Source organism: Apteryx rowi, unplaced genomic scaffold (assembly GCF_003343035.1).
Source record: "Apteryx rowi isolate R43461 unplaced genomic scaffold, aptRow1 scaffold_1094, whole genome shotgun sequence".
Lineage (NCBI taxonomy): Eukaryota > Metazoa > Chordata > Aves > Apterygiformes > Apterygidae > Apteryx > Apteryx rowi.
The window spans coordinates 49,203-74,647 of record NW_020447302.1 but is presented as its reverse complement, the minus strand read 5'-3'; the positions used below and the strand labels follow the sequence as shown (position 1 = coordinate 74,647).

The 25,445-nt window shown below is 41.5% G+C and overlaps 1 protein-coding gene across 1 annotated transcript in view; it reads right to left on the bottom strand.

The window, feature by feature from the left end:
- Positions 1-25,434, bottom strand: part of LOC112969604 (protocadherin alpha-C2-like) — a 50,237-nt gene extending 24,803 nt beyond the window's left edge. Inside the window, exons 1-4 of the mRNA XM_026073053.1 lie at positions 22,909-25,434; positions 14,081-14,139; positions 13,130-13,131; positions 11,708-11,802 (exon numbers count right to left, since the gene is read on the bottom strand). Coding sequence (XP_025928838.1) covers positions 11,708-11,802; positions 13,130-13,131; positions 14,081-14,139; positions 22,909-25,434 — 2,682 coding nt within the window. The remainder of the gene's footprint in view (positions 1-11,707; positions 11,803-13,129; positions 13,132-14,080; positions 14,140-22,908) is intronic.
- Positions 25,435-25,445: the final 11 nt, after the last annotated feature.

The window sequence follows — 25,445 nt, the reverse complement described above, 5'->3', positions numbered from 1 at the left end:
AAACTACTTGGAGAACTTGCCCCTTGGAAATAACTGTGTATTATTAAAAAAAAAAGAAGTTTGAACAAACTAGTTAGAATAAACAATTCATATGACCAGGCATTAGGCCAAGGAGGTGAGATTACAGGATAAGAAGGTATAGCTAGAGGGAAAATGCATCAGCCAGCTCTAATAGCTCCCGGGAGGAATGCACAGAGGGAAGGGGGAAGGACCTCTCCTGCCATTAATTGTCTAAGGGAGCCTAAGAAGATTAGCTGCATAATTGGTACTTAAACGCGCCACTCCCAGCCCAGCCAGCAGCCTGCGTTGTGTGTGCTCCAGCATCACCTGCGTGAGACTTGCCCGTACCTTGCACCTGAACTCCCTTCGCAGCCCCTCAAATCCCACCCCTCTCTGTGCAACGGAATGGTAAACACCCCGAGAGAGCCTGTGAGCCCATCGGTGCAGGATTTGCTTCCCAGTCCACACCCCTTACTTGCTTTTCCAACAGCTGAAACACAAGCCATGGGAGACAGGCACAAGGCAGAACTGGGCCACTAAGGGCAACTGATGAAGCCCTTTCACCTTTTCCTAGTAACAAATTCGATCAAAATATTAGCAGTTTAGTTTCACCATGTTCTAAACACAGCCAGTGAATCCTGTTCTAGCTGCTGCCTCCTCGGCAGCATTAGCTGTGGGCTGAACTGCTGCTCTCCACAGTTTTGCATTTGGTCCCCTCTTGGTGCCTGATCATGGCACAGCTTGCATGCTGAGCTAGGGCAAGCAGGCTCCACACACGATACCACAGGCTACACAAAGTCTCCCCTGCTTCTCTGAACCTGCCCTATCTACCTGTGCAAGCAGAAGCTGCACACATTTTTCCTCAGCACATAGAGAGACAATTTCCACAAGACCGCAAAGTTTTTCTTTTTTTCTTCCTAGTCAACCCATTTATCTTCTGAGCTGTGTGTGCATGCTAAGAGGGGATGCTTTTAGGGATGGGTGACTGTAATCACACAGGACAGGAGCAGAGAAGCTGCACTCAGATTCATTTCATCCACAGCTAGAGCCTTGATTTTTCTGAGAATTAAATCCCCATAATGAGGGGGATGCCTCTGCATGCTGCTATTACTGTTCCACATCCCTCATTACACCCTCTGAGTGCACACAAGTAATGACTGAATGACTTAAGAGTTTAGATCTCACAGGAAATTCAGCATTTCTAGGCCGATGTTATGTAAATAGTCAGAGCACAGGAAAAATAGGAACATTCGTGGAGCTCCATCCCTTGCTCTGCTCTGTGCAGCTCTGCTCTGCCAGTCCCACTTCAGCAGAGATAGGGCAAAGAGATCAGGGAGGTGCAAACCACAGAAATGTAACGGCCGAGGAGAATCGGAAGCAGCCTCTGTCTGCTTCTTTAAAAGCAGGACTTCAGAGCTGCTGAAGGTCTGACGCTGCATGTGAAGGGCCTGCAAGCACAGCAGTGAAACATGAAGGCTGAGACAATAATCACATAGTGCTCAGGAAGTCCTGACCTAGAGGCAGGAGGAAGGACGGCATCAGAAACTTGCTTAAAGCCCTGTTATTCTTTGCACACCCTCGCTGCAGTGGGAACATTTTGGGGAGGGCAGATGTCCTCGGCCTTGCCACAGAGAATTCTGAGATGAGAATCATTTTCATTTTTCTGCACCTTGTTCTTTTTTTTTATTTATTTTTAAACAGGATAATGATCATTTCTTTTCCCTTATTTTCTCAGACTTTGTCTGTCCTGGTCATGTAAATGGCAAATTCCCTAAGGCAAAGCTTGTTTTTTTGCTGTTTGTATGGGCTTTGTGTGGGGCCGTCTGACTGAGAGGTACTGCCACAGTACAACATTAATAACTACTACTGAAGCAATGCCCAGTTCTATCTGTCAGGATGTGCAGATTACAACAATAAACACATGAAAAATACATTCACGACCCTTATGTGCAGCAAAGTGCTGCACATAGGCAGATATCCATTAGAGGAAGATGTAATATCACAAAGTGGTCTGTCCTCCCTCACCCTCTGCTTCTTCCATCAGTTGTGAGATAAATATATTCCAGATCAAAATTTCTCAGAACAAGGAGCTTGCTTTTTTTATTTGCCGATTTTCTATCAGATAGTGAATTGTATACACATGAAAGAGATAGCAGGGTTGAAATTCTTCTGGGATCATAAATATCATATGTTGATTTAACATTTATTTTAGGTTTTTTTCCTTTTAAAAAAATCTAAAAAGAAAGAAAATATGACCACAGCAGTAAATACATCAGTGGAGAGAAAAACAACCAGAAAAGGGAGACACAACAGGGACAAAGCAGCTGTAAGCTCATGTGGAAACAATTTGATTACCATCAACTCCCCCAAGTACTGACCAGAAAAATATTTGTTTAGCTTATAAGTTCTGACAAGATCATAACCCAAGGTAGTACAGCTGCAAGAGAGTGATTATTTATTATTGAAACCTCTGGGAAAATAATAGGCACAGGAAACAAAATTCTTGTCTTCTGCATAGCTGCAGAATTTTACCCGTAGGCATGCAAGACATAAAATCACTGGTACTGTTGTCAGGAACACAAAGAAGGACAAGCCTAGATCAACGGACAGTCAGACAAGTGCAAAAGTTGCTTAAATTTGAAAATTGGGCATGATTTTTAATTTCAAAAGAATTTCCTTCCAGATGTTTAGGAATCAATTAAATCATCTGACAAATCTAATTTTTAATAAGAAGTATTGTGCCCGGTTTTGCTTGCTCCCGCCATCATCTGGGATATGAATAACTTCTAGATACTAGGTTAATCAGGATGCAAAACCTGCTGAACCATCTGGAATTTTTGGTGTTTTATCTGAATAGTTAAGCAACTATTGGCAATCATAGAGATAACAAAATTAACAATAATCAAAATCAAGTACATTGCAAGAGATGTTTGTTCCTTGTTCTTCAAATGAGGAGTGGAGTTAGTAACAGCAAAAGAGAAGTGTTTTTCAGGTGCAACTGTGACTTGCATTTTGAAGGAGCAAAGGGATGTTATAGGAAAGGATAAATTGAGTAGGTGAGGAGTTATGGTCACTTACACTTTCTCCTAGCCAGCTAGACCCTGCTTGGCAATGGCATAGCGGATATAAGCCCTCTAAGTTAACATAAAGGGTCTGCACTGAATGCCAATTCTGAAATTGGTCATTTGCATGTTTGATCCCTAAGGGTTCATCACACAGGTTTGAACCCCATGATCACTCTGCACACACTGCTCAGTTTCACGCTGAACAGTAAGCCCATGTCCTGAAGACACTGGTTTGGTTGTTCGCTTGCAGTAAGCCTGACAGTTCCCAGATGTTCTGCTTTCACCATGCATGCACCCCATAGCTCCTGCACTAGTGTTTCTGTCCAGGAAAACCCTGACAGGAACATAGTAGCTAACGTAAAGCCCAGTTCTGCATCACCACTCTCCAACCGCAGGCTGTCTCTCCTCTGCCACTCCCTCACCCCTGCAAGGCCAACCCCACTTGCCCTTCTCCCACGTGTCTGCAGCCCACCTCTCAGCACCTGCCCTGTGTTCCCTGCTTTCCATTATTGTAGTATCCGGAGCCAGAAATGAAGTCTCCAGGCTGGCGGCTACTTACAAGCACTGTGACTTGTACCAAATTTGAAACTACTGCTTCCTAGAGCAGCTGGTAATTGCCTGCATGCAGTATCTTACCTCCTCACTCCTTAAAATAGCAGTCTTGAGCAGCAGCAGCTTTTGCCCACAGTTTGGGAACATCTACTTCATATTATTCAGTCCTAGAAAGCAACTAGCTTCTTGTCTCCTTTTACTCTAGCTTTCATGGGATTTAGAAAGTTTGCAGGTGTCCCATATTATTAGTATCTCAGATGTAGCTACTAGTCTTACATGAACCTTTAAGAAATCTGCACTGGAACAATCATCCTGTATGAAGACCGTAAGTTGGTCATCGTAACAGCTGCTTCCAGTCAGGGACAAATACAGCCCAGATCTGAATGGAAAGGTTTTCATGCACAGGGCTTTCTCTTTGATTAAATTACATGATGCACAGATACATTCAGCATTGGCCAGGGCTAAGGAGAAAGGTTAATTTCTTTCCTGTAAGTCTTTGCAGCAGGTGGAATTAAGAATTCTCCACAGCCTATGAAGGCATAGACTCTTCCAAGGCCAGTCTCTTTCATGGACAAAATGAAATAAAAAACTTAGTCAAATATACCACATCTTTTCAAAACAAACAGATCACACAAATTTGAAGTGCCCAGGATTAGCCTTTTTCAGATTTTGATGAGTCCTCTTATTTTACAATAATCCTTCAAGGACAAAGATATCACACATTTTTAAATCTCTCATCCATGTCATCTGATTTAGTTTGTATTCTCCACTGAAAAATAATGGGCCCCGCCATAACAATCACATATGTAATTTCAAGGAAATCATGGGGGGGGGGGGTTGAGCTAAGAGGAGAATAACAAAATAAGAGAAAGTAAATTTAACATTAGCTAGATCATGACTGCAGTTTCTGTAAAATACAATCTGTCTTCCCCTCTTTTTATTGCTTACTCACTCAGCTGAACAGAAATTTAAATTAGCCTATCCATTTATCTAGTCCTGGCTGCAAACACTGAGAGCCCAAACTGCTGTTTCAACCATGTTTTTCATCTGATGAAGCAGATGTGTGCTCCTGGTCAGAAAGATCACCGCTTCTTTAAAATAATAATCGGAATGTCAAGTTGCACCTACCGTATAAATATTTAAATCTTTCTGACATGTTTTTTGAAAAATCTTTCTGATTTCAAATGCTTTTCTTCAGACCAAACAGCATCTGAAATTCTCAGCCTTCTCCAACTTCCAGCGGGCTGTCAGAAATTAGAAGCATTTAACACAAGAGATCCTTAGTTCAATGTGAAATATAGCAAAGGTCATGTGCAGCCAAGCCAGTGACCTGCTTTTGAGCACTCATGGAATAACAATACAGAGGGGAGACGCTCAGGACAGACGAGTAGGAAGAGACCAAAATGATTAGGTGAAAGGAATAAACAAGTTCCAAAGAAGAATAGGGAAGAGAGAGATGCACACTTGGCAAACCAGATAGGTAACATGAAAGAGGCAAAAATGGAGGAAAAGGAAGTGGAAAGCAGAGGAATGGGAGGTGTACCAGGAGTGTCCTGGGAATAAAGTGTACTGGGAATGGGGGAAAAATTCTGATGACTGAGCATCACCTTGAAGGCTTAAGTAACTAGATGGAGTTGACTTGAGATTTCAATGACCAAAGTCAAAACATAAAATAAAAGGAAAGGATTTAAGCCTTATATAGTCCCAGCAGATTATTCCTATTTCAGTAGAATCTCACTGCTCCAGATCCTATATAAGAAAGTTGGCATGATTTCCTTTTCTAGACTCTGCTGAGCTGGCAGAGATACTGCAGCTTTAAATAATGATTTTAGCGTGCTTTATGGGGATGATTTTTTTACATTATTACTATAGGCTGTGAACCGAATCTTTATGGTACTTTACTATGTAGGCTTAAGATTGGGTTAAACTTCTTATGGCCTACATTTTGAGCATTTATTAAAACCTTGATTCGAAAACTGATTTTTACAAGCAACATGAATGACTTGGCTGTTCTGTACTTTTCCCTATATTCTCCTTTGAAATATTACATACATTATCATACAGACAATGCTTCTAAGACCACAAAGATATAGTTCTTAGTAGAAGTATTTTGATACATAGGTATATCTGGTTTTGAAAGTAGGAATTGTGAAATTCCATGGAAAATTGGTTATTAATGAAAATCAATGTATAGGACACAAATGTGCACAGCTGCACTTTCTAGCTCTTTCCATTTTAAACAACTGCAACATTATGCAACAAACCAAGATCCCAGTAATGTATTCTGGGTAGCTCATTGGTTATTATGATTTATAGCCTTAATCAATAAACTGATAAAGCTAAGCCAGATCAGCCTTCTGTGCTGTTATTTGTAAATTAACCTTTAGTAGTCTCAAAGAAGCAGCAGTTGCAGCCCCTGCGCATTCTCTGTAGTGACTGCTGGGCTGGTTAAGGAGTCTTAATTAGCCCTTTTTCTGTAGATAAGGAAAGTCATTTGAAGAAGATGAATGGAAACTCCCTGACATTTAGAAAGAAATTGTTCATTTACAACACAACACAAAGCTATATGATATGAAATAAGTTACATGTGAGGTCTCCTAGCACTCTGAGTCGTTAATTTCATAGGCTCTTTCTCTTTAAATAGAATTTTTAGAAAGACATTTCAGAAACCAGGATCCTTGTGACGATACCGTGGCCTCCCAGTGAGCTGTTACTGAAGTGTTATGCCTGCTGAATTTCAAGAACACTGTAGCAGGGAAAGGGTCAAACTGAAAAAATCATTCATTCCCTTCTGCAGTGATGCTAAATGGATTCAAAGATGTGGAGAGATCAAAACATTACATCCAGTGGAGAGAAGAGCCAACCTCAATGCAGCTTTCTTTCCCCTTTGTCAGAATCTATTAACCAATCTCGGTGTGCCACCTTTCTTTCCCAGGGACCTATTCTCAGCACTCACTTAAAGGTCTACTACTCTGTCCCATTCCCAATGCCATCTGCCACCTGTAGAACTTCTATCATCATTTTCTAATGGTTTTTTTCTCTCTCCCAGATCCTTTCTGCTCACCTTCCTATTTTCAGCTTTTTCCTCTTCTCTTCTCCATGCCCTTAGATTTCCCTACTCAGATCTCTCAGTCCCATTTTTCTGGCCTCTATTGTGCTTAGACTAATGTCTCCATTTGTCATCTGGGCCTTTCTCATTTTGTTCCATTGCAAGAAAGTGTATCTTTCTGAAGGAATGGTCTTGTTCAATCAGAATTAATGTGCTTGACATACAAATTACTATGTGAAACACAGAACTATGCTATGCAGAAAGTTGCACTAGGTAACTGTAGTATTTCCTTCTCCCTCCAAGGCATTCTCTCTGTCCCCATTGTTCTTAGACACTTTCCTTGGAACCCACCCAAGCATCCCTTTTCCCTTTCTTTCTTCACAGTTTACTTTTCAGATCATTTTGTTTATTTGCTGTATTTACAGCTAGTTTTAATTCTAATTTTCAGCATTTATCACTTATTCTACAGCGCATGCTCCATCCACTGACCTCCTCTGCATGCCAGCTGCTTAGAGCACGAACTATCTTCAGAGAGTTACAGAAATCTATTCCAGACTAACTGTGGTACCAAGCACAAAACCTAAGAGCACAAACGGTCTCTCAGGACAGTCTGAGAGCATGCAGACAAGGAAGATCCTTAAGCAGCATGGCAAAAAGCGAAAGGATCAGAGAGTTAAGACGTAAGGAACTGCAGGAAAAACAGTGAATAAAGAGAAGAAAGCTGGGGTAGAGACAAACTTCAGAGGACAAGTGTTGAAAGAGTCAGACTTGGGTCAATGGGGTATGAGGACATATATATCTTTATATATGAAGGTTATATGCATATATATGCATATGACTATATAAGCATTGAAGTACAGTCCACTTCAGAACCAGACCTGAACTCTGGGTTCCTTAGTTACAATATTCCCCTGCCTTTACAAGTAGCTATGAAACCCACTGTTAAACTGTCTCTCTCTCTCTTTTAAGGAATAGCAACCTACCACTACTGCTGTTTACTTAGCCAAAGTGATAAACATGTCTACCACGAATTTCAAGTATGCAGGACTACCCATGTTGAGGTCCGTAGATTGCCGCACAATGTAATTTCATTTTTCATAAGGGTCTTTTAAAAAACAAATCTACCATCCTCTTCCCACGGCTTATTACATTTAAAGTAATTTTATAAAAGGCAACAAAAATGACAGAAATACCTAGAAGAATATTGCTACTGCAAAAGCAGAAGCATAAAATTAGCATATCTTAGGACTGCATTTGCCTACGCAACCTTAATTCAGCTCATTGTGTGTATTCATATGAAAAGGCACTGAAATTCTGGCTTTTTTGAAGTCAGTGGGATCTTTGCCACGGACTTCAGATATACCAGTATTTCAATCACGATCTTCACCTAGACACTCACATATTTCAAATGCAAGTTTTTTTCACAACGTCCTTTTCTCATTCATTCATGGCATTCTCTGAATGGAAAGCTAATTTTTCTTATATGTGCAATGTGTGGCCTAGTGCCTTATTTACTGCACACACATAAAGCCTATATCAAATAGAGGATTTAAAAATTCCTCATGGTTGCTTTTTAATCACAAAACCTTATAATTCTCCTGAGTGTTACGTGTGTCAAGAACACATCTTCAGAATGTTTTTTGAAACATCTTGCATTAACTGTGTTGTAGATTGGAACCTGGAGCACAGAGAAATACAGGCAGATTTATTTAACGCCCACTAATTCTGATCTCTGAATTTTACATAGGTCTGATTTCTTCCAAAATCTTCAGTGCTGTAAGTTTAGAGCATTGATTTTAAGTCCCATTGATTTTAGTTTCAATTACGAGCTTCCAGCATTTCTGAAAATCAGGCTACAGTTATTCTGTGTTAGGCATTCAGAACATAAAGTTCACACAAATTAGTGATCACCTATAGAAAGTCTGAAATAATTGCCAAATCTGTTGGATGCCATAGGCCAGAAACCAGAACCCTGTCTGCGGATCCTAGACTCACTATGCAGCATGTGGGGCAAATGAGATGGCCTGCAGAGCTGGACCCAGTGCTATCTTCTACCCAAAGGAAGTCTGAGTCTTCTTGTCCCACTTCATTTGGAAGGGTCCTGACCACAAACCTACAAACAATTACATTGGTGCATAAGAAAATGTAAAGACAATTTTAAAATACCAGATCAAGATTTGCTCCACTGCATGGGTGAAATGCCCCATAAAGTCAGTGGGAGTGTTGTCAGTGCAAATGAGGACTGGGTTTTGCTTGAACAGAGTATATTTGTTGATACATCATGTGATCATCAAGTAAAGCTATGCCTTAGGAATTAAGGATTTACTGATTTAACACTTGAGTTGTTCATCCTTCTTAAAGCATTCCTATGACATCATCTTTGCATGCTCTCATTGATTAACTCTCTGAATCTGTCTCTGTGAGGCATCTTATCAGTGACTCTTGCGGCTTGTTAAATTAAATGAATGGTTTAATGACAAAGTGATTGGGAGTAATCAATTGACAAAAACAACTGCATGGAGCATGTGTGCACAGAACAGAATTGGAAGTGGTTTATAGTAATCAGAAGTGGAGACCTGCAGCTGCTGCATATGCTAACAGAGGTAATGAATAACTTATTTAGGAGTTTATCTGGACACGGGTGTAACTCTATTCAGATGCAAATGACATGTCAGGAGCAAAAGCTTTGATGACTCCATCAACCGTAATTGACCTTTAATGAGTTGAATTTCTACTGAAAAGCATCTGTTGTGTATGTTAACCTGATGAAAAACATCAGAAGTCATGAACCTATGCAGTAAAAATAGAGAAACATTGAAACAGATATTTGTGGCAAGCTACAGATAGAATCGTCTAAATCAGTGTAATAAATTGTTGAAAATGTGATGCATGATGATGGACTCAAGTTAGGATTTAACACTAACATGTTTTCTTCAATTCTTCATAGCTACCGACACATATAGAGCAGTGTGTGTGGCAGATAGGTATTCACTGCATAAGTGCTTCTTTTACCAGCATGGCCAGCAGTAAAAAAGAGCAACAGAAGTCAAAGGCTAATGCTGCTATTCAGACCTGGAGATGTTCAGATTCCCAAAGTGAGACTAAAATGATCAGACCCCAAAAGAGTAGCACAGATGAATCCCATTAGAGGAACAGGGCTCTAAGACCCAAATGGCAGTGAAGCTCCTGAATAATATACATCCTACCTTTACTAAAACTTCTGGGTACTTAGAAATTGGCATTACCAGCCAGCAAGCATATGGGTGAATTTTTGCACCCATACTGAGTTTGGTATGAGGTAATGCACTAAGTGCTCAGTCCAAGGTGACGAGCGGAGCTGAAACCTCTTGTTAAGGGAGGGAAACCTCTTGCTAAGAATGTATTTGTGGTGACATTTTCAAATGCACACGCAGTAGTTACACACATGACAGTTACATAATGCGCACAAGCTGTGTCTTCCTGCAAAGCCTGCAACAGAAAGAAGAGCACAGGATAACTAGGTAGCTATAGCCTAGGGGCCGATTATGTCTAGTTTCCAAATCTGTTTATGCAGATAATCCTTCTGCAGTACCAATACAGGTTTATTAATTCATGCATAAGTTGCAAGTGTGAATGCAAATCCTGAAGTTACTCCTCAGTCTTTCATCCAGGTAAAACTCCCATTTAAGCCAAGGGAAATTTTTGCACCTAAAATGATTTAATAAAACAGCTTTTACATTTTTTCTTCTGGAGACCCCACTTCTGGGCCTTTGACCCAATTCTGTAATACCAGCATCACTCATTTGAATTTCTGGAGGACTCTCAGTGCTCACATAGCTGTCACAGAGGGGTCACAACCCTAAACGGGGCATCCACTGAGGGGAGACCTTATCCGAGTTATTTCATTGTTCTGTTTCGGACATGACTCTGAAAGCACTGATCGCACCAGTGACCAGCTACTCCAGTGAGCAGTTCTATCGATTTCAAGCAGTGTCTCACTCCACAAAAAGAGGGGAAACAATCTACTCCCACCATCTGGCCTACTCCAGGATTAATGCAGTTCTCTCTGTTCCTCAGTTTGAACAAACTGTAGGATTTCATTTCATTTTTGTTTCCTAAAAGTCCCTCTTGAAGCCTAAAGACTTCCCCATATTTAATCAAGCAGACAGGTAAAAGTTTTCTTCCACAGGTATTGTCAATTTTGTTGATTCTCATCTGGGTGAACCACACATATTTTGGTTGTCAAATACAATTTTTATATGAAACATGAAATGAAATATTTGCAAGATGGCAATGCATCTTAGTGTAATTGCTATGTAACAACAATGTATATGTTGTCTATGTCTATGTTTCTATATCATTTCTGCTCCAATATAAAAAGTGAGAATATTTTATTGCCTCCACTGCAAAAACTATGGGTGAATTTTCTTTAACTAAATGAAGACCTTTTGTCAGTTCTTATTGGCTGTTTTGAACTAGTCAGCCAGTGACTGAACAAGGGAAAAAATGAAGATACTACATCATACAATGTATTTTTGGTCATTTATTCTGATGAGCAAATAATTGTTTTGTTTTCATCATGGTGTACTAGTAAATGAAAATAATTAGCAAAAATAGGTCTCATTTCACCACAGCAAGTAGGAAATAGGCATTCAAACAGGCTTACTGGATTTTTAAATACAGCAAAAGAACTGATGAAGTTCCTACCCCAGTTAGACTGTTCTTACTTTTTAAATGGAGGGCAAATCAACTCTAGACCCAGTCATGGGAATTTTGAATCTGAATGAAAACATCAGAACTGATACCCTTTGGTTACACAAACCAATATCCTCCAAAGGCAGGGTCAGAACTAAAATTAAGGACTCTCAACTCCAGTGCTTATCTACGACTGACTACAGAAAGAGGTATTTTTGCTTAATTACTCCATGCTATTTAGAGCCCACAGATAAATTTACAAGGACTTCACTGAGAAAGGCAAAGCAGAAGAAAAACTAGGACTGATGCATTAGGAAGTGTATTTCAGTGAACATCAGCTCCTCATTTATATGCCGTATTCTCACACCCTTACCTGGAGTAGCACTGGAGACTGTTGGCCACTGCTGATCCAGCCCTCCTGGTCCTCCACGTAAGATTCCTGCCTCCTCCATATGCACAGCACTGAATAAGCATATATCATGGTTAGATTATACAGTCCCCATCTGCCCTGGGTTTTACAGCACTCCCCTTCCTAGCTATTCTTCAAAATGTTAGAATTGTTTGTCACTGTGTAAGTACCACTACAATATTGCATCATGCTAACAAATTCTGCTGGATCATTTGAAAACTAGCTATCTTGACTTGCAAAAATAATTTTTGATTATTTACTAAAACACAGTTGTGGCATAATTTATAAAACAAACCTATTTCCAGGATGCTTTGCTTTCATTGATTGAAAGTTGCTAGCAAGGAAGTCTTTGCTTTTATGATGAATTAAGGGTAAAACAAATAACAAAAAATTGGTTCAGTTAGTTCTGAGCTTCTGTGAGTGTGCTGCTCTAACCTACCCTGCTTTCCTGGGTTACTGTATGTTTTTGGTGAGCAATTCAGAAAAAGAAGTTCATCTTCTCAAATGCAGTAACTACACATTAAATTTTACAGGGTCGCATGGTGAGCTTTGAAAGCACCATTGCAATTGCTGCACATTAATCAGCACCTTATATGAAAGGAAAAGAAAATATATGCTATTTTTTAATGCAAAGCTAGGTGCTTATTTGTGTGTGATTCCTTAGAGAAACAGGATTCTGGTACTGTGCTGTCTGTCCCTGCCTCTGGTCATCTGCCTCTCAGTTCCCTTCCATTCTCCCTGTTGAACTCACTGGGCAGTTTCAGCCAATTTGACATATGTCAGTGGTCTTAATTACACCAAATTCCTACAATTTATATGAAAATCAGCAGCTGGGCAGGTCACAAAGTCTCAAATCCTGAGACTTCAGGGAGGGACAGGAGCTGCTGATGTGAGAGAACAGAGGGACACACACACAGTTTCTCAGAAAGGCTTCATTAGCTTCCCTGCTTGTGGGACCAATTGGTTTAAATGAGCTTTGACTTTTCATTTATTGTACAAGTAACTTCAGGCAAAGTCTTGAACTCCTTTTAGAAAGGAATGTGAATCCACAGGCCAGGTTGAGAATACAGAAGAAGACGCCTGACTCAGTGGAGTGGTAGAGAAGATGCTCACGTAGGCAGGAGAATTCCTGCTTCTGGATCCTCTCCCAGACTGTTTGTTTGTTTTGCAGTAAGCAGCCAGGGGTTAAAAAAATAATAGCAGGAATATAAAGGAACAAACCAATAAACCCAGGTTTTTCTGTGCCCAGCAGGCCACAGAATCAAGCTCTTTCCTTATTCCTTTCCTTCTGGTCTCTGAGGTTTATGTTCCTTTTTACACAGCAGCCCAAAGTCAGCTGGCGAGATACAGTGTGCCCTCGCCCACAGGAAGCACATAGACCCCTGAACAGCCTCAGGGGTGGGGGAGAGTCTGAACCTGAGTCTTGGCTTTCTATCTCATGGAGTCTCTTCAGCTCTGTAATGGATAATAATAATGGATAAAAGGTGACAGCCACAGCCCCATCACACCAAAAATTTGGGGAAAAACACGAAGTCCTGAACTTGTAGTGCTATTAGGAATTTTTGCAGCCTTTTAGTTGCTTCTAAACTTGTAATGCAGTCTTAGCAATCATGTCAGATTACACCTGAAAATAAAACCAGTTTGCTAATTTGCTCAGGAAGAGGAAACAAAGACATTATTTTATCTAGGTTCTACAAAAAATGGCTTTATTATACTTCTTTTTTTCAGATGTACTGAGTAGCAAATTATAGCAGAGACTGGGATGATAGGCAGGGATTTTTAAAGACAGAGAGATTTGGAAATGATCTTCCTTTGTCTTCTTTGAAAATCTGAGTCTTATATCCTTAAATAGCCTTTTAACTGTGTTAATCACCTTGATTGCACCATGTTGTTAATAAAATGCCTGCAGGAGCAGTGTGCTTTTATGGTAATGAGAGACAGCAGGATGGAAAATGCATCAGTGCTGCAGAGAGCCTACTGAAACATATCAGCACATAACAGGGATCTTTAAAGTAAACGTAAAGTGTATAATTGCAGTTAAATAATGCAATAATTGTAGCAATTATGTCTTGACAGTCAATGTATAAAAAAGMAGGAGGTAAACAACACGTGCAGATCTACAGAAGCACCATTATAGCATAAGATGTAGTCAAAATGAATCTGTAACATTTGCAGACTGAAAGAGACAGCAGCAGAACTCAGGTGCTTTCTGTCTCAGCATACAGGTATCATCAGTCTAGGGCATCAGAGGAGCCTGACAGAAAGAAGGTAGCCCTTTTTACAGAGGACACAGACAGAATTCCCCTTCATATCAGGAAGCACAACACATACCTTTGCATTCCTGCCCTTAGGGACGCAGAGTAACGCCAATCAGGATTAGGGTGTTTTGGCTGTAGAAACAAAAGCCCAGGAAAACATTGTTAATGTGTGCTAAACATGCTGAAAAAACTGTATATCTGGCTAGTTTTGACACTATTGTCTAATTGTGACAAAAGGGTCTAAATGGAGCTACTCAATTTTTGTGAATATTCAGAGCTGTCAAATCCTTCTACAAATCTAAAGAATCTTTTAAATGGACACACAGAGATCATCTGTACAACAGAAAAATTGTTTAGATGCCAAGACGTTTGACTACAGATGATCTGTGTGGAAAGACGTCTAATGTTGGAAACTGTTGGACAATTATTTTGCATATTCAGAAATATTCTGGGCAAAGAAGGAAAAAAAGATCATAAACCCAGAATACACATTCTGCTTGTTTACCTGATAAAGCAAGGAAACTTGAGCTCCTGCACTGGATAGCATCTGCATGAGTATATATAAAATGCAGTCCTCTGTGAAGGGAGCACGTGGGCCAGTCTGTTTGCTGTGAGGCTTCTGCTAGAGTTTAGTGGACTGCAGAGGACTGCACTAGATTGTATCAGATTTGCAGACTGCAGCAAGTTTTTTATCAAAGGCAGACGTGTTCTTTCATAAAACCAAGAACTAAAACATTTTCCATATTCATGAAAGGGCATAGGAGAAGGGGGAAAATAGCCAGCACTACCTTTGACCAATAAACCTCAGCATATGTTGAACTGCTGCAGAATGGCTTGCTAAATAAAGAGATAACTAAGAAATTCCTTGTTGATCAAAAATTGCTCCAGAAAATCTCATTTATATTGTCATGGGACCATCACAATAATTTTCAGCTACAGCCAATGAGTGCAAACTGAGATGCTGCAAAATTAAGCACTAAAATACAACTCTAAACACATAACATGGTTATTTCTTGGGATTTTCAAGACATTCTTTTTATGCAATATTGCAATCAGTGCCTAACTTCAGGCACTTAAGTTCAAAACTGTAAGTCTAGAGATATAATGGACTACATTCATTTCTGGTGCATCTTGTACAGTGCCAAACGTACAAATAATGTATGATAGTAATGGTGTAATTCTCTTCAAGCCATTGGAGGCAGCCCAGAAATGAATTTGGTCCCATTACTTGAAAGAGGAAAAAAAAAAGCGTTGAATGCTCTGAATTATTTAAAGCCAGCTCTGCCTTTCCTCTTGAGGTTTGGCAAATGCTCTTCCCTGGATCAATAGGTTTTATTCAAATAAAAATGGAGCAATTATAACTTACACCATTGCTCTATCACCATATTTCCTGGGTCCAGCATTGAGTGTGAGGTGCTCTTGGATGATGTGCATCTTGGCATTCTTTATGATATGAGTTACACAAAAGGGAAGAGACTGCTACTTGCAACCATACATTAAACATCTGTGCTAGAAATTTCCTTCCCATTTAGTCCCCAGTCCTCTGTTATGCTCAGCTTCTGCTGAGTTTAGCAGAAAGTGGCTTGAGAAGGAGTCCGTTATGGTTCCAGTACTTTCTGGTTCATTCCATTTTGGCCACAGTCCCAGGGATATTAGGACAACACTAAAGTCGACCACATAGTAATAGCCAATGAAAGTGGATAGAAAACACTACACGCTAATCAGACTCTCTCCCCGATTTGTCTTTCTTACTGTATGAAGGGTGCTGACACCAGAAGATTTGGCTTTTCCTCTGCTGGGGATTCCCTTACAGCAGGGGAACCGCCAGTTGAGGCAGTGAGGTGGGGAAAACCCATTTCCTCATTTTGCAATGAAAGAGGTGTAGGTCACTAATTTGCACCAAGGTCACTATTTTGCAGCTGACAGGCAGCCTGAGGAGGAGAAATCTTACCACAGTCCCAGGCAAAACATGGATGAAGTGAGGTTATGACAAACAGCTGGTAAAGTCTGGTACAAGTAGGGTAGGAGTGAAAAAAGAGGAAGAAGAGGAAGCCAAGAGCTAGAAAGCTCTCTGCTGAAAAACAGTAATCCATGTTCTGTTGCACTGGGAACTTTCATACACCAGATCATGGATGGGATATGACAACAGGAGAAATTCATCATTTGTTCTACATGGCATGGACTGAGAATCATCATGTCAGTACAAGGTAAACAGCAGCAATTAAGAGAATATGGTATTTTCACGGGTTACTGTCCAGGTGCTGTGGCATCCTGTGGCCACTCCCAGCCAGTTCTCTATTTGTTATTATTTTTTATGTGTAAATGGGAAAGTGGGTGGATATCTCTACTGCCAGAGTGAATTGGAGGACCACGCATAGAGAATCTTCTGATCAATATTGAACTACTCTGAGCCTGCTACAGGGACGCTAAAACATAAAATGTTGAAAGCCATAAAAGAGGAAGACTGAAGAAGGGGGAAAGCCTTGCCCACATCCTGGTTTTCACAGACTGGTCTGAAGAATAATGTGACAAAATATGGAGAGCAGGGCTGCAGCGCAGCTCCCAGAGGGACAGAAGAAGGAATTATCTCAGGTGTATATAGTCTGGAGAGGGATCTATATGTCATAATTGACTTTCAGACACTTTTGGGGGGCTGCTTTCAGTTTTTAACTGTGCAAAATTCAATCTGTCTAGGGACTTCCTTACTTTTTAAAGTTTTCACAGGAAGAAGAGGAGTAGTAGGCAGTTGAACAGCAGTCTGCTTTTGCCTAGACCTACTCTCACCCAGTTTTACTGAGTGTGAGCACTGCATGACTGGGAACTTTGGGACCTCAGCAAGGCACAGGTCTGTCCTACACTTGCGTTATCACAGGCCAACATCCTGCAACTTGCAAAATTGGTGAAGTTCCAGCTTTGCCTGCATAACTGGCTATTTCTTTTGTTCTGTTACAGGTTTTAATTCTTTAAGATGCTCTGGTCCTAAGAGAAAAATAGTTTCAATATACTTTTAAATGAGATGGGGCAATTAGGAGTGAGGAAAGCAAAAGTATGATCAATAATAGAAGTGAGAGCATAGTAGAAGACAAGCAAACCTGTTCAGTAACATCATTCCACAATGCAGATGCAGCAGTGTTGCTTCTTACAGACCCAACAAGCAATTCATAGGCTGTACGCTTGAGTCAACCTACATCTCTGTCCATGAACAGTCCACCTTTACCCATAACAGACCAGCACCACTTTCATACCTTAATATTTATGGGTTGGAACATGACTAGGTTTGGTATCGTCCCACAGTGCTTTATAGCTGCAGACCACAAACTGAAACCTGCACCATCAGAATGTACTGTTAGCAGTCACTGTGTTGTGACACAATATGGCCCGTGTCAAATGAGAGTAGTGCCTTCAGCACAGTCCCACAGGATAAGAGTCTGTATTGCTGACAGCAGCTGTCAATTGGCTCCTCTGCAAAGCCCCTGTCACAGGCTTTGCTACGAGAAGTGTAGCTGTGTAGTAAGTCAACACCAGGACGAAGTACAGCTGAGAGGGTGGCCAGAAAATGTGAGTACAGGAAGGAAGGACCAAGAGGAACACAGACTCTGAAGTGGGCCATCCTCTTCCCAGTTGTATATCTTCAATGCGCTTGCTATGTCACACAATGCTCTTGAAGCTAATACTGTTCTGTTTACCTCTGCTGCTCCTAACTCATTACAAGGCACTGCTTGCCACCTGCCAACCCATCCACTAACTTTAATTTAATCTTAGACTGCCATCTCCCCCAGAGATTTTTGGAGGCCATGTACCAAGTCTAGTGGTCCTGTCCTTTCCACTCATCATTGGAGGTGATGGAAATCTCACAATCCAGCACAGAAACAATCAACCACTTCCTGTTCCTCCCATCACACACTTTTTCTGACTTAGAAATAGCACACAACATCACACTTGTGAGACGAGTCAAAAATCTATCCAGGTGCCTGTAGTAGTGGTTGCCATTGCACTCTTTGAAAACCTCATGACAATAGCTTGCTCCTCCTGATTCTCTCAGGCACCAGGGTTACTTTCTGTCAACCACAGAACCACAAGCACTAATGTGATTAGTCATAAACAACCAACCCTATTTAAAAGTCTGATAAGCAAAGTGAATATATAACACAGAATCAAGACACCTTAGTAGCAGAAAAGCTCATGCAAAATTTCACTGAATTATTTTTAAATTACACAGAATGGGTTAATTTAAGAAGAATTTCATTGGTTCACTGAGATAAAATTTAATTGAAAATACATTGCTACAAACATTCTGCTCAGTTCTCTTCTTAGTTAATATTTTAACACTTTAAGGATTTGTCATTGGAATAGAAGGAAAAATTTAAAACTTTTGATGTTGGCCTGATCCCATGTTCTTGAAAATCAATGCAAAGCCTCCCATTGGCTATAGTGGGTGTTAACACAGGGCCTGCCTGAGGTAGAAAAGTGTGAATCAAACATTTGTAAACAGTTACCAGATGATGAGACTGCTAAAAGCATCCCACTCTCTTCCTATTTCCACACAAACACACAACAGAATGACGAGGTATACTTATCAAATATATCAACTTTGAAGCAATAACAAAAGGCCTTTTAAAATCCCCAACTGCATACAGATCTGCTTATTTTCTAGTGAGACTATGTTGACAACTGTGGGATAACAGACACTTCTATTGCTGATTCCCTACTGTAAATGCTTATGATTAATTCAACATGGAGAACAAAGTATTTACAGTCTGAACATACGTTTATCATACAAGAAAACAGAATAGAAATGGAAAAAGGCCATAATTCAGTAGCCCACAGGTTTGCTTCCTGGGAGCGATCATTTGCATTCCTAACTCTGAAAAAACTAAGGTGAACAGGTAAATGCTTCTGTAAAGTTATTTAATAAGTTCCAGGAGAAGGAAATCGGCTTTGTCTGCTTAATATTGGATGTAAATTTCTGCTGACACAGCAGTAACCCCCAGATTAACACTGACTTCCCTGAAGCACAAAGCACTGACCCAGCATAGCAGAAAAGGTTCAGATGTGGCCGCTAAACAAAAGAACAAACATTTATAGTTAACCTTTACAATGTCAGTGGGGCTGGAGAATTTCTTAAAGGCTTAAGTTCTTGAACTGAGATTGTAAGATATTCCACCATTAATACCTTTAAAGCCCATGCGGGAAATCTCTCGGAGAGATTGCTCCAGACAATGCTGTGGGCTTACTAGATTTAGACGCTTCAAAACATGCTTGCATTTAAAAGCAGTATCAAGATGTGTTCAACTCAAGTGCTGTTTGGTTCTCTTCACAGGTTTAGCAAGCTGACTTTGAAATGCAAAATACAGCGGAGAAGCCAGAAGTAGAGCAGTGTGCTTAAAAAAACGTAAAACGCCAATGAATTCCTGGGTCTTATAGCTTTAGTTCTTCCTGAAAAGTGTGCACAGATCACCATGCAAAGTTATTTATGAGCATCACATGCAACTGTATTTTGTCAGTCACACAATAACCACACAGAATGGTGGTAAAAGGAAATCTATAATCAGAAGAGCTCATATTTGCTTCTGTCAAGGATCTGGAATGCCCGCTCATTATTATGAATTTGCCAGGCTGCCTCCTGGGGCAGGAAACTTTAGTTAAACCATATGTCAATCTGTATCGAAGGGAGAAGGTTGTGATGAGATCCAAGACATAATGAACAAGCTTAACTACAGAGAGGGTAAGAACAAAATGGGAGAGATGAAAAGACAGACCAAGGAACAGATACTACTCAAACTACCTAGAGGCTCCACAGGCATGTGACGGAAAGGGACTCCAAATTAAAGTACTGAAACCATTCCTGACAGATCATCACTGCAGCAGTGGCGAGCAGTGAGAAGTGAGATTGCACTGCCCCTCCCAAAAGGCAAGAATCCAGGCTGGACATAAACACACATGGTGCCACCAGTGAAGCCACAATACTTTCTCATTCTTATTTTTTTTTTGGTATGAGTTGTTCCTACATTGCCTGCCTGGTCATCATGTTGTAGTGATCTAGTTAATTAGAGCATGATACTCATTAACCCTGCATTCTGACCCTTACCACTAGACTCATGTCAGCAATAACTGTTTCTAAGCTTTTCAGTGCACATACTAGTACTCTTCCTTTACAAAACACATTTGGATTGAGATATTCTTATAAACCTATGAAGGACCATAGAGGTAAGCAAGGGAAATGCAGAAGCACAGGCTGTCTTGCAGAAGTAAGCTCCCGTTATACCATTATGACACAACATGGTACAAATCAGAATAACTACACAGAAAACAGCACATAGATACAAAGAATTCCCTACCTAACCTTAATACACTGAATTTTCCCTTCCCATGCATTCATGTAATGACAAAAATGAAGTTGGTCCCAAATTAGCACAGGGTAATTACTAACAGCTTTGACCTTACTTTTAAATATGAAAAGGACCAAGACCTTATTGCATAAAATGTTACTGAGATTATTCCCAAATGACTTTGAGATATTTTTTATCCCACTGTGAAACAGCATTTGCAAAACAGTAGTCTCTGTGAAACCCAAGAGCTATTTTCACGCACAGTATGCATGCATATGAAGCCCTTTCAGCTGGTCCCATCCTCTTCACTGAACAGTTAACAGAAGAATCATTTCCAAAAATTGCCGGAAAGAAAGACATGTTTACATTTTCCAGAAGTAACATACACTTCAGAGATTAACTGTGAAAATCATTGCAAGGTACAATAATGCTTGTTGCTGTGCTTTACAGGTGAAGGCATGGGCCTTTAAAGACTGATATGAATTCACTATAAATAAGTAAGAAAACCACAGTTGTCTGAAGATCTAGTAACAAAAAGATCATTATCTTTAAAAAGTATGCTTTGATGTTGCTAAGCAATGGATGGCACTTACAGTGTGTATGTTGAGCTTGAAACAAGGGAAACACATGATTTTGTAGTGCATAATTAGCTAGGAATTAGTAATTAGTAAATGCCATTACGTGCACCTATTTTCTCATATACACCTGACACTGATATACCTTCATGGCATGTACTACCGTAAGCCAGTTTAATAACCAAAGACCTTAGAAAAGCCCTTGTGATAAGTAGCATTCATCGGAATTTCACCTCTATTTAAATCATACAGAACTACTTGAATAATTGATTTTTCTTCCAGATCATAACTCCACACAGGCAGGCATTCATATGTTTATTCTATACATCTCTCTACTTTGGAACTCCAAGTTTGGGCTGGCAGAGCTGCCATTGCCTGACTTGCATTGGGGTTTTCAAAATTTGCTAATTCATTGCATTCAATAGACTGATTCCTTAAAATGTGATAGGAAACTGCTAAACTAATTTCCTACTGCTCTTAAATCCAAAGTGAAACCATTTTCAATGATTACTCCTCTATTTTTTTAGAAATTCAGATTTAAGGTATATATATATTCTACTCCCTGATTCTCTTCCATACATGCTTACAGAGTATGTCTCACATACCCTCCTATGGTCAAACAGATTCTATGCATTTTTGACAACTGTATCTATAGTAGATGTTAATAACTACATCAGCATTGATTCATTTGTTCAGCACATTATACTCAAAGTGAGTTTAAGGTACAAAAACTATGGAAAAAGATCCCCCCATACCACACCATTGTGATTTATAGAAAAACACTGCAATGATTTTAAGTGGAAGATTACTCTTCCATAAGAGCATTTTTATGGAAGCCCTGCTAATCCTTAGGATTTATATATCTTTAAATACCAGTTGTAAAAGATGCTAACATCTTCATATGGGAATAACTATAAATAAATAAAGAAATAAGTCATATTTCTGTGCAAGTACACACAAGTCAGGCTCCTCTCCATCCCACCACAATTATTCTCTTCACTTCCCCATGTCTGGATACACACTACACATTAATGCACAAACTGACTGTATGCCTGCCACAATCCTAGAGTACACACAATTCACAGTAATTGCAAAATTTGCCTTTTGTCAACCATAATTATTCTCTCCAGGTGAGTGTTTCTGTGTTTGGCTCCAATATCTGCAAAGATGAAACTGTACAGAGTATAAAACCTATACACCAACTGCAGACTGGCTGTATGCTTTACAGAAAGCAACCATTAATTTCTCACCATGTGAAAATATTGAAAAGGTTAATATACTGCTGGCCAAATCATAGGGATTAAACACTTTTCAATAGCAACCCAGCAGCTTAGAAGTTGTTGCACTGCAACATAATGATGGCAACTTGCAATAATGCTCTAGACAGATGTCACTGGATTGTCACAGTCCAGAAAGTGCAAAAATCAGCATTGTGTAGAAGAAATATTATCGAAAGAGAGACTGCAGTTTTCAGGCAACTAAAATACACCCACATTAGTAAGCAAAGCATATTATTGTAATGGTCTAGCTCCAGAAACTTTGCCTGGGTATGAAATCAATAAAGTTGCAAATATCTATAATTGCCATAAAGTAGCCTATTGATTTCCAGGCTAATCTTTTTTTATTTTTTCCCACAATACTAGCTTTAGCATTAAAAATGTAAGATCACGTGTGTCATATACTAGTGCTCTGTGACAGCAGGCAGTTTTAGATCCCTAAGAGAAAAAGGCAACACTCTATTCAGCATATGCTGCAAAAAAGAAATGAATAGCTGACAACAGACACATATACTGGACTTACCAAATGGACCCTGAAAGCCCCAGTATTTTACCTAGAAACAAAATGCATTGCACAGATTAAAATTCCTTAGAGATGAATTTTGTAGTCGTGTGTCAGTAAGCCCAAAAGGGAATACAAGGAATCTGAGCTTTCCAGTTTGAATCTCCTCTTAAGTACAAATTTGCCCAGAGCATTGGTCATTATCAGCGTAACCTCACCTCGTTAGGAGTAACGGAGTCATTTTTAAGTATGATCAGGTTTTGTGCACTCTGCCCACTCTGTCCTGTCAGATGCCTCTCAGTCACCACTGCAGAGGGACCAGTTCCTGTTGGGCCACAAGTATTGTAAAACATAAAAGTGTCACTTCCTGATCCCGCAGTTAGGCATGCCTTATAGCAGTAGGTTTTAGTGAGAGACCCGTTGCCCCTCACTTCAATGAAATGAGGCTGCACTTTTAAACCATGGGGCAACCTAGTATCAATGTTGTTGTTGGCCTGCTTGTACATCTCAGCAGGGCACCGTTCTCTGACCCCACAGAAGCCTGCGCAGCAGGAGTCCCCATACAGACTATATCTGTAGCACTTGATAATAGTAAGCCCAATAACTGTGAAAAGGAAAACGAAGGAGATGGCGCTCAAAGCGATAATGAGATAAAGAGTGATTTCTGAGTAATTCCTTGCACTTTTAATGTGCCTTCTTGTGTCAGGGATGATTTTGGAAACTCTGTCCACCACGGCAACTGTGATGGCCACTGATGAGGACATTGCTGGCTCTCCGTTGTCTCTCACCTCCACTGTCAAGTTGAAAGTAGGTGTGCTCTCTTCCCCCAATTTGCGAGTAGTCCTAATCTCCCCACTATGGAGCTCCACCCTGAATAGATCTGAATCCGAGGTTTGTACCAGGTGGTAGAACAACCAGGCATTTTGTCCTGAGTCCCCATCAATGGCTATAACTTTGGTTACCAAATATCCTGCATTTGCTGAGCGTGGGATCATCTCCAGGGCTGCTGAATTGTTGGTTGAGGTAGGATACAGAATCTGTGGAGCATGGTCATTCTCGTCCATGACATAAACGTGGACAGTGACAGTGCTGCTCAGTGGTGGGATCCCAGCATCCTGAGCTTGGACAACCACTTGGAACTCCCTTAGTGTCTCATAGTCAAAGGAGTTGACAGCATATATGTTGCCATTATCAGATTTAATAGAGACATAGGAGGTGACAGGTAGCCCTTCAATATCCCCATCCAGTAGAGAATAGGATACATAGGCATTTTTGGCAACATCCGGGTCGGTGGCTTTGACAGTGCATAGCAAGACCCCGAGGGGGTTGTTCTCAGGTATGTAAACTGAGTATGCAGGTTCCTCGAAGTGTGGGGGATTGTCATTGATGTCGGAGATCTCCACATGGATCACCTTCTGGGAGGAGAGAGGGGGGCTCCCAGAGTCAGTAGCCGTAACTGTGATGTTGTAGGACGCTGCCTTCTCGCGGTCCAGGTTGCCCTGAGTGATCAGGGTGTAGGAGTTCTTGAAGGAGTTGAGTGCAAAGGGGAGGCCGGGGGGGATACGCAGACTCACCTGCTTGTTCCGTCCTGAGTCCTGGTCAGTGACACTCATCAGGGCCACCACATTTCCTGCCTTTGCGTCCTCTGGCACCGGGCTGTACAGGGAAGTCAGGACCACCTCAGGAACATTATCATTGGCATCCACAATGTTGACCAACACTTTGCAGTGCCCAGCCATGGAGACAGGGCCCTGGTCAGTGGCTTGCACATAGATCTCATAGGAGGATGCCTCTTCATAGTCCAACGTACCATTAACCCGCACCTCCCCCGAGTGTGGGTCCACACTGAAAAGCTGTCTCACCTTCTGTGGGGTGTAGCTGCCAAAGGAGTAGATCACATCCCCATTGGAGCCCTCATCAGGGTCTGAGGCATTGAGTTTGACCACTAGCGTGCCAAGTGGGGCATTCTCCAGGAGGCTCACAGTGTAGGTGGAGCGGTCGAAGGCAGGTGGATTGTCATTGGTGTCCACAACCCGTACAGAGATCTGGGCTGTGCCGGACTTGGGGGGGTCCCCACCATCCACAGCGGTGAGCACCAGCTGCTGCAGGGCACTCTGTTCCCGGTCCAGTGGCTGCTGCAGCACCAGCTCCAGGAGTTTGCTCCCCCGCTGGAAGCCTTTGAGGTCCAGGGCAAAGTGGTGGCTGGGGCTGAGCTGGTAGCTCTGCACGGAGTTGGTGCCCACATCAGGGTCCTGGGCACTCTCGATGTGGAAGCGGGCCCCGGGCACAGCAGACTCACTGATGTCCAGCCGATAATCCTGGCGGGGGAAGCGTGGCGCATTGTCGTTGATGTCCAGCACCTCCACCTCCACGTTGTGCACCTCGATGGGCTGCTCGATGACCAGCTCCAGGCTGAGGAAGCAGGAGGGGCTCAGCTCGCAGAGCGCCTCCCGGTCCATGCGCTCCCGCACCAGCAGTGCCCCGCGGTCCAGCTCCAGCTCCAGGTACTGCCGGTCGCTGCCCGAGGTGAGCCGCGCTCCCCGCGCCGCCAGCCGCCGCGGATCCACGCCCAGGTCGCTCGCCACGTTGCCCACGAAGGCGCCGTGCGGCAGCTCCTCCCGCACTGAGTAGCGGAGCTGCCTGCCGCCCGCCCGCCCGGCGCAGAGACCCAGCAGCAGGAGCAGCAGGAGCAGCAGGCCCGGCGCCGCCGCCCCGCCGCGGCTCCGCCGAGCAGCCGCCGCCATGGCCGGGGGTG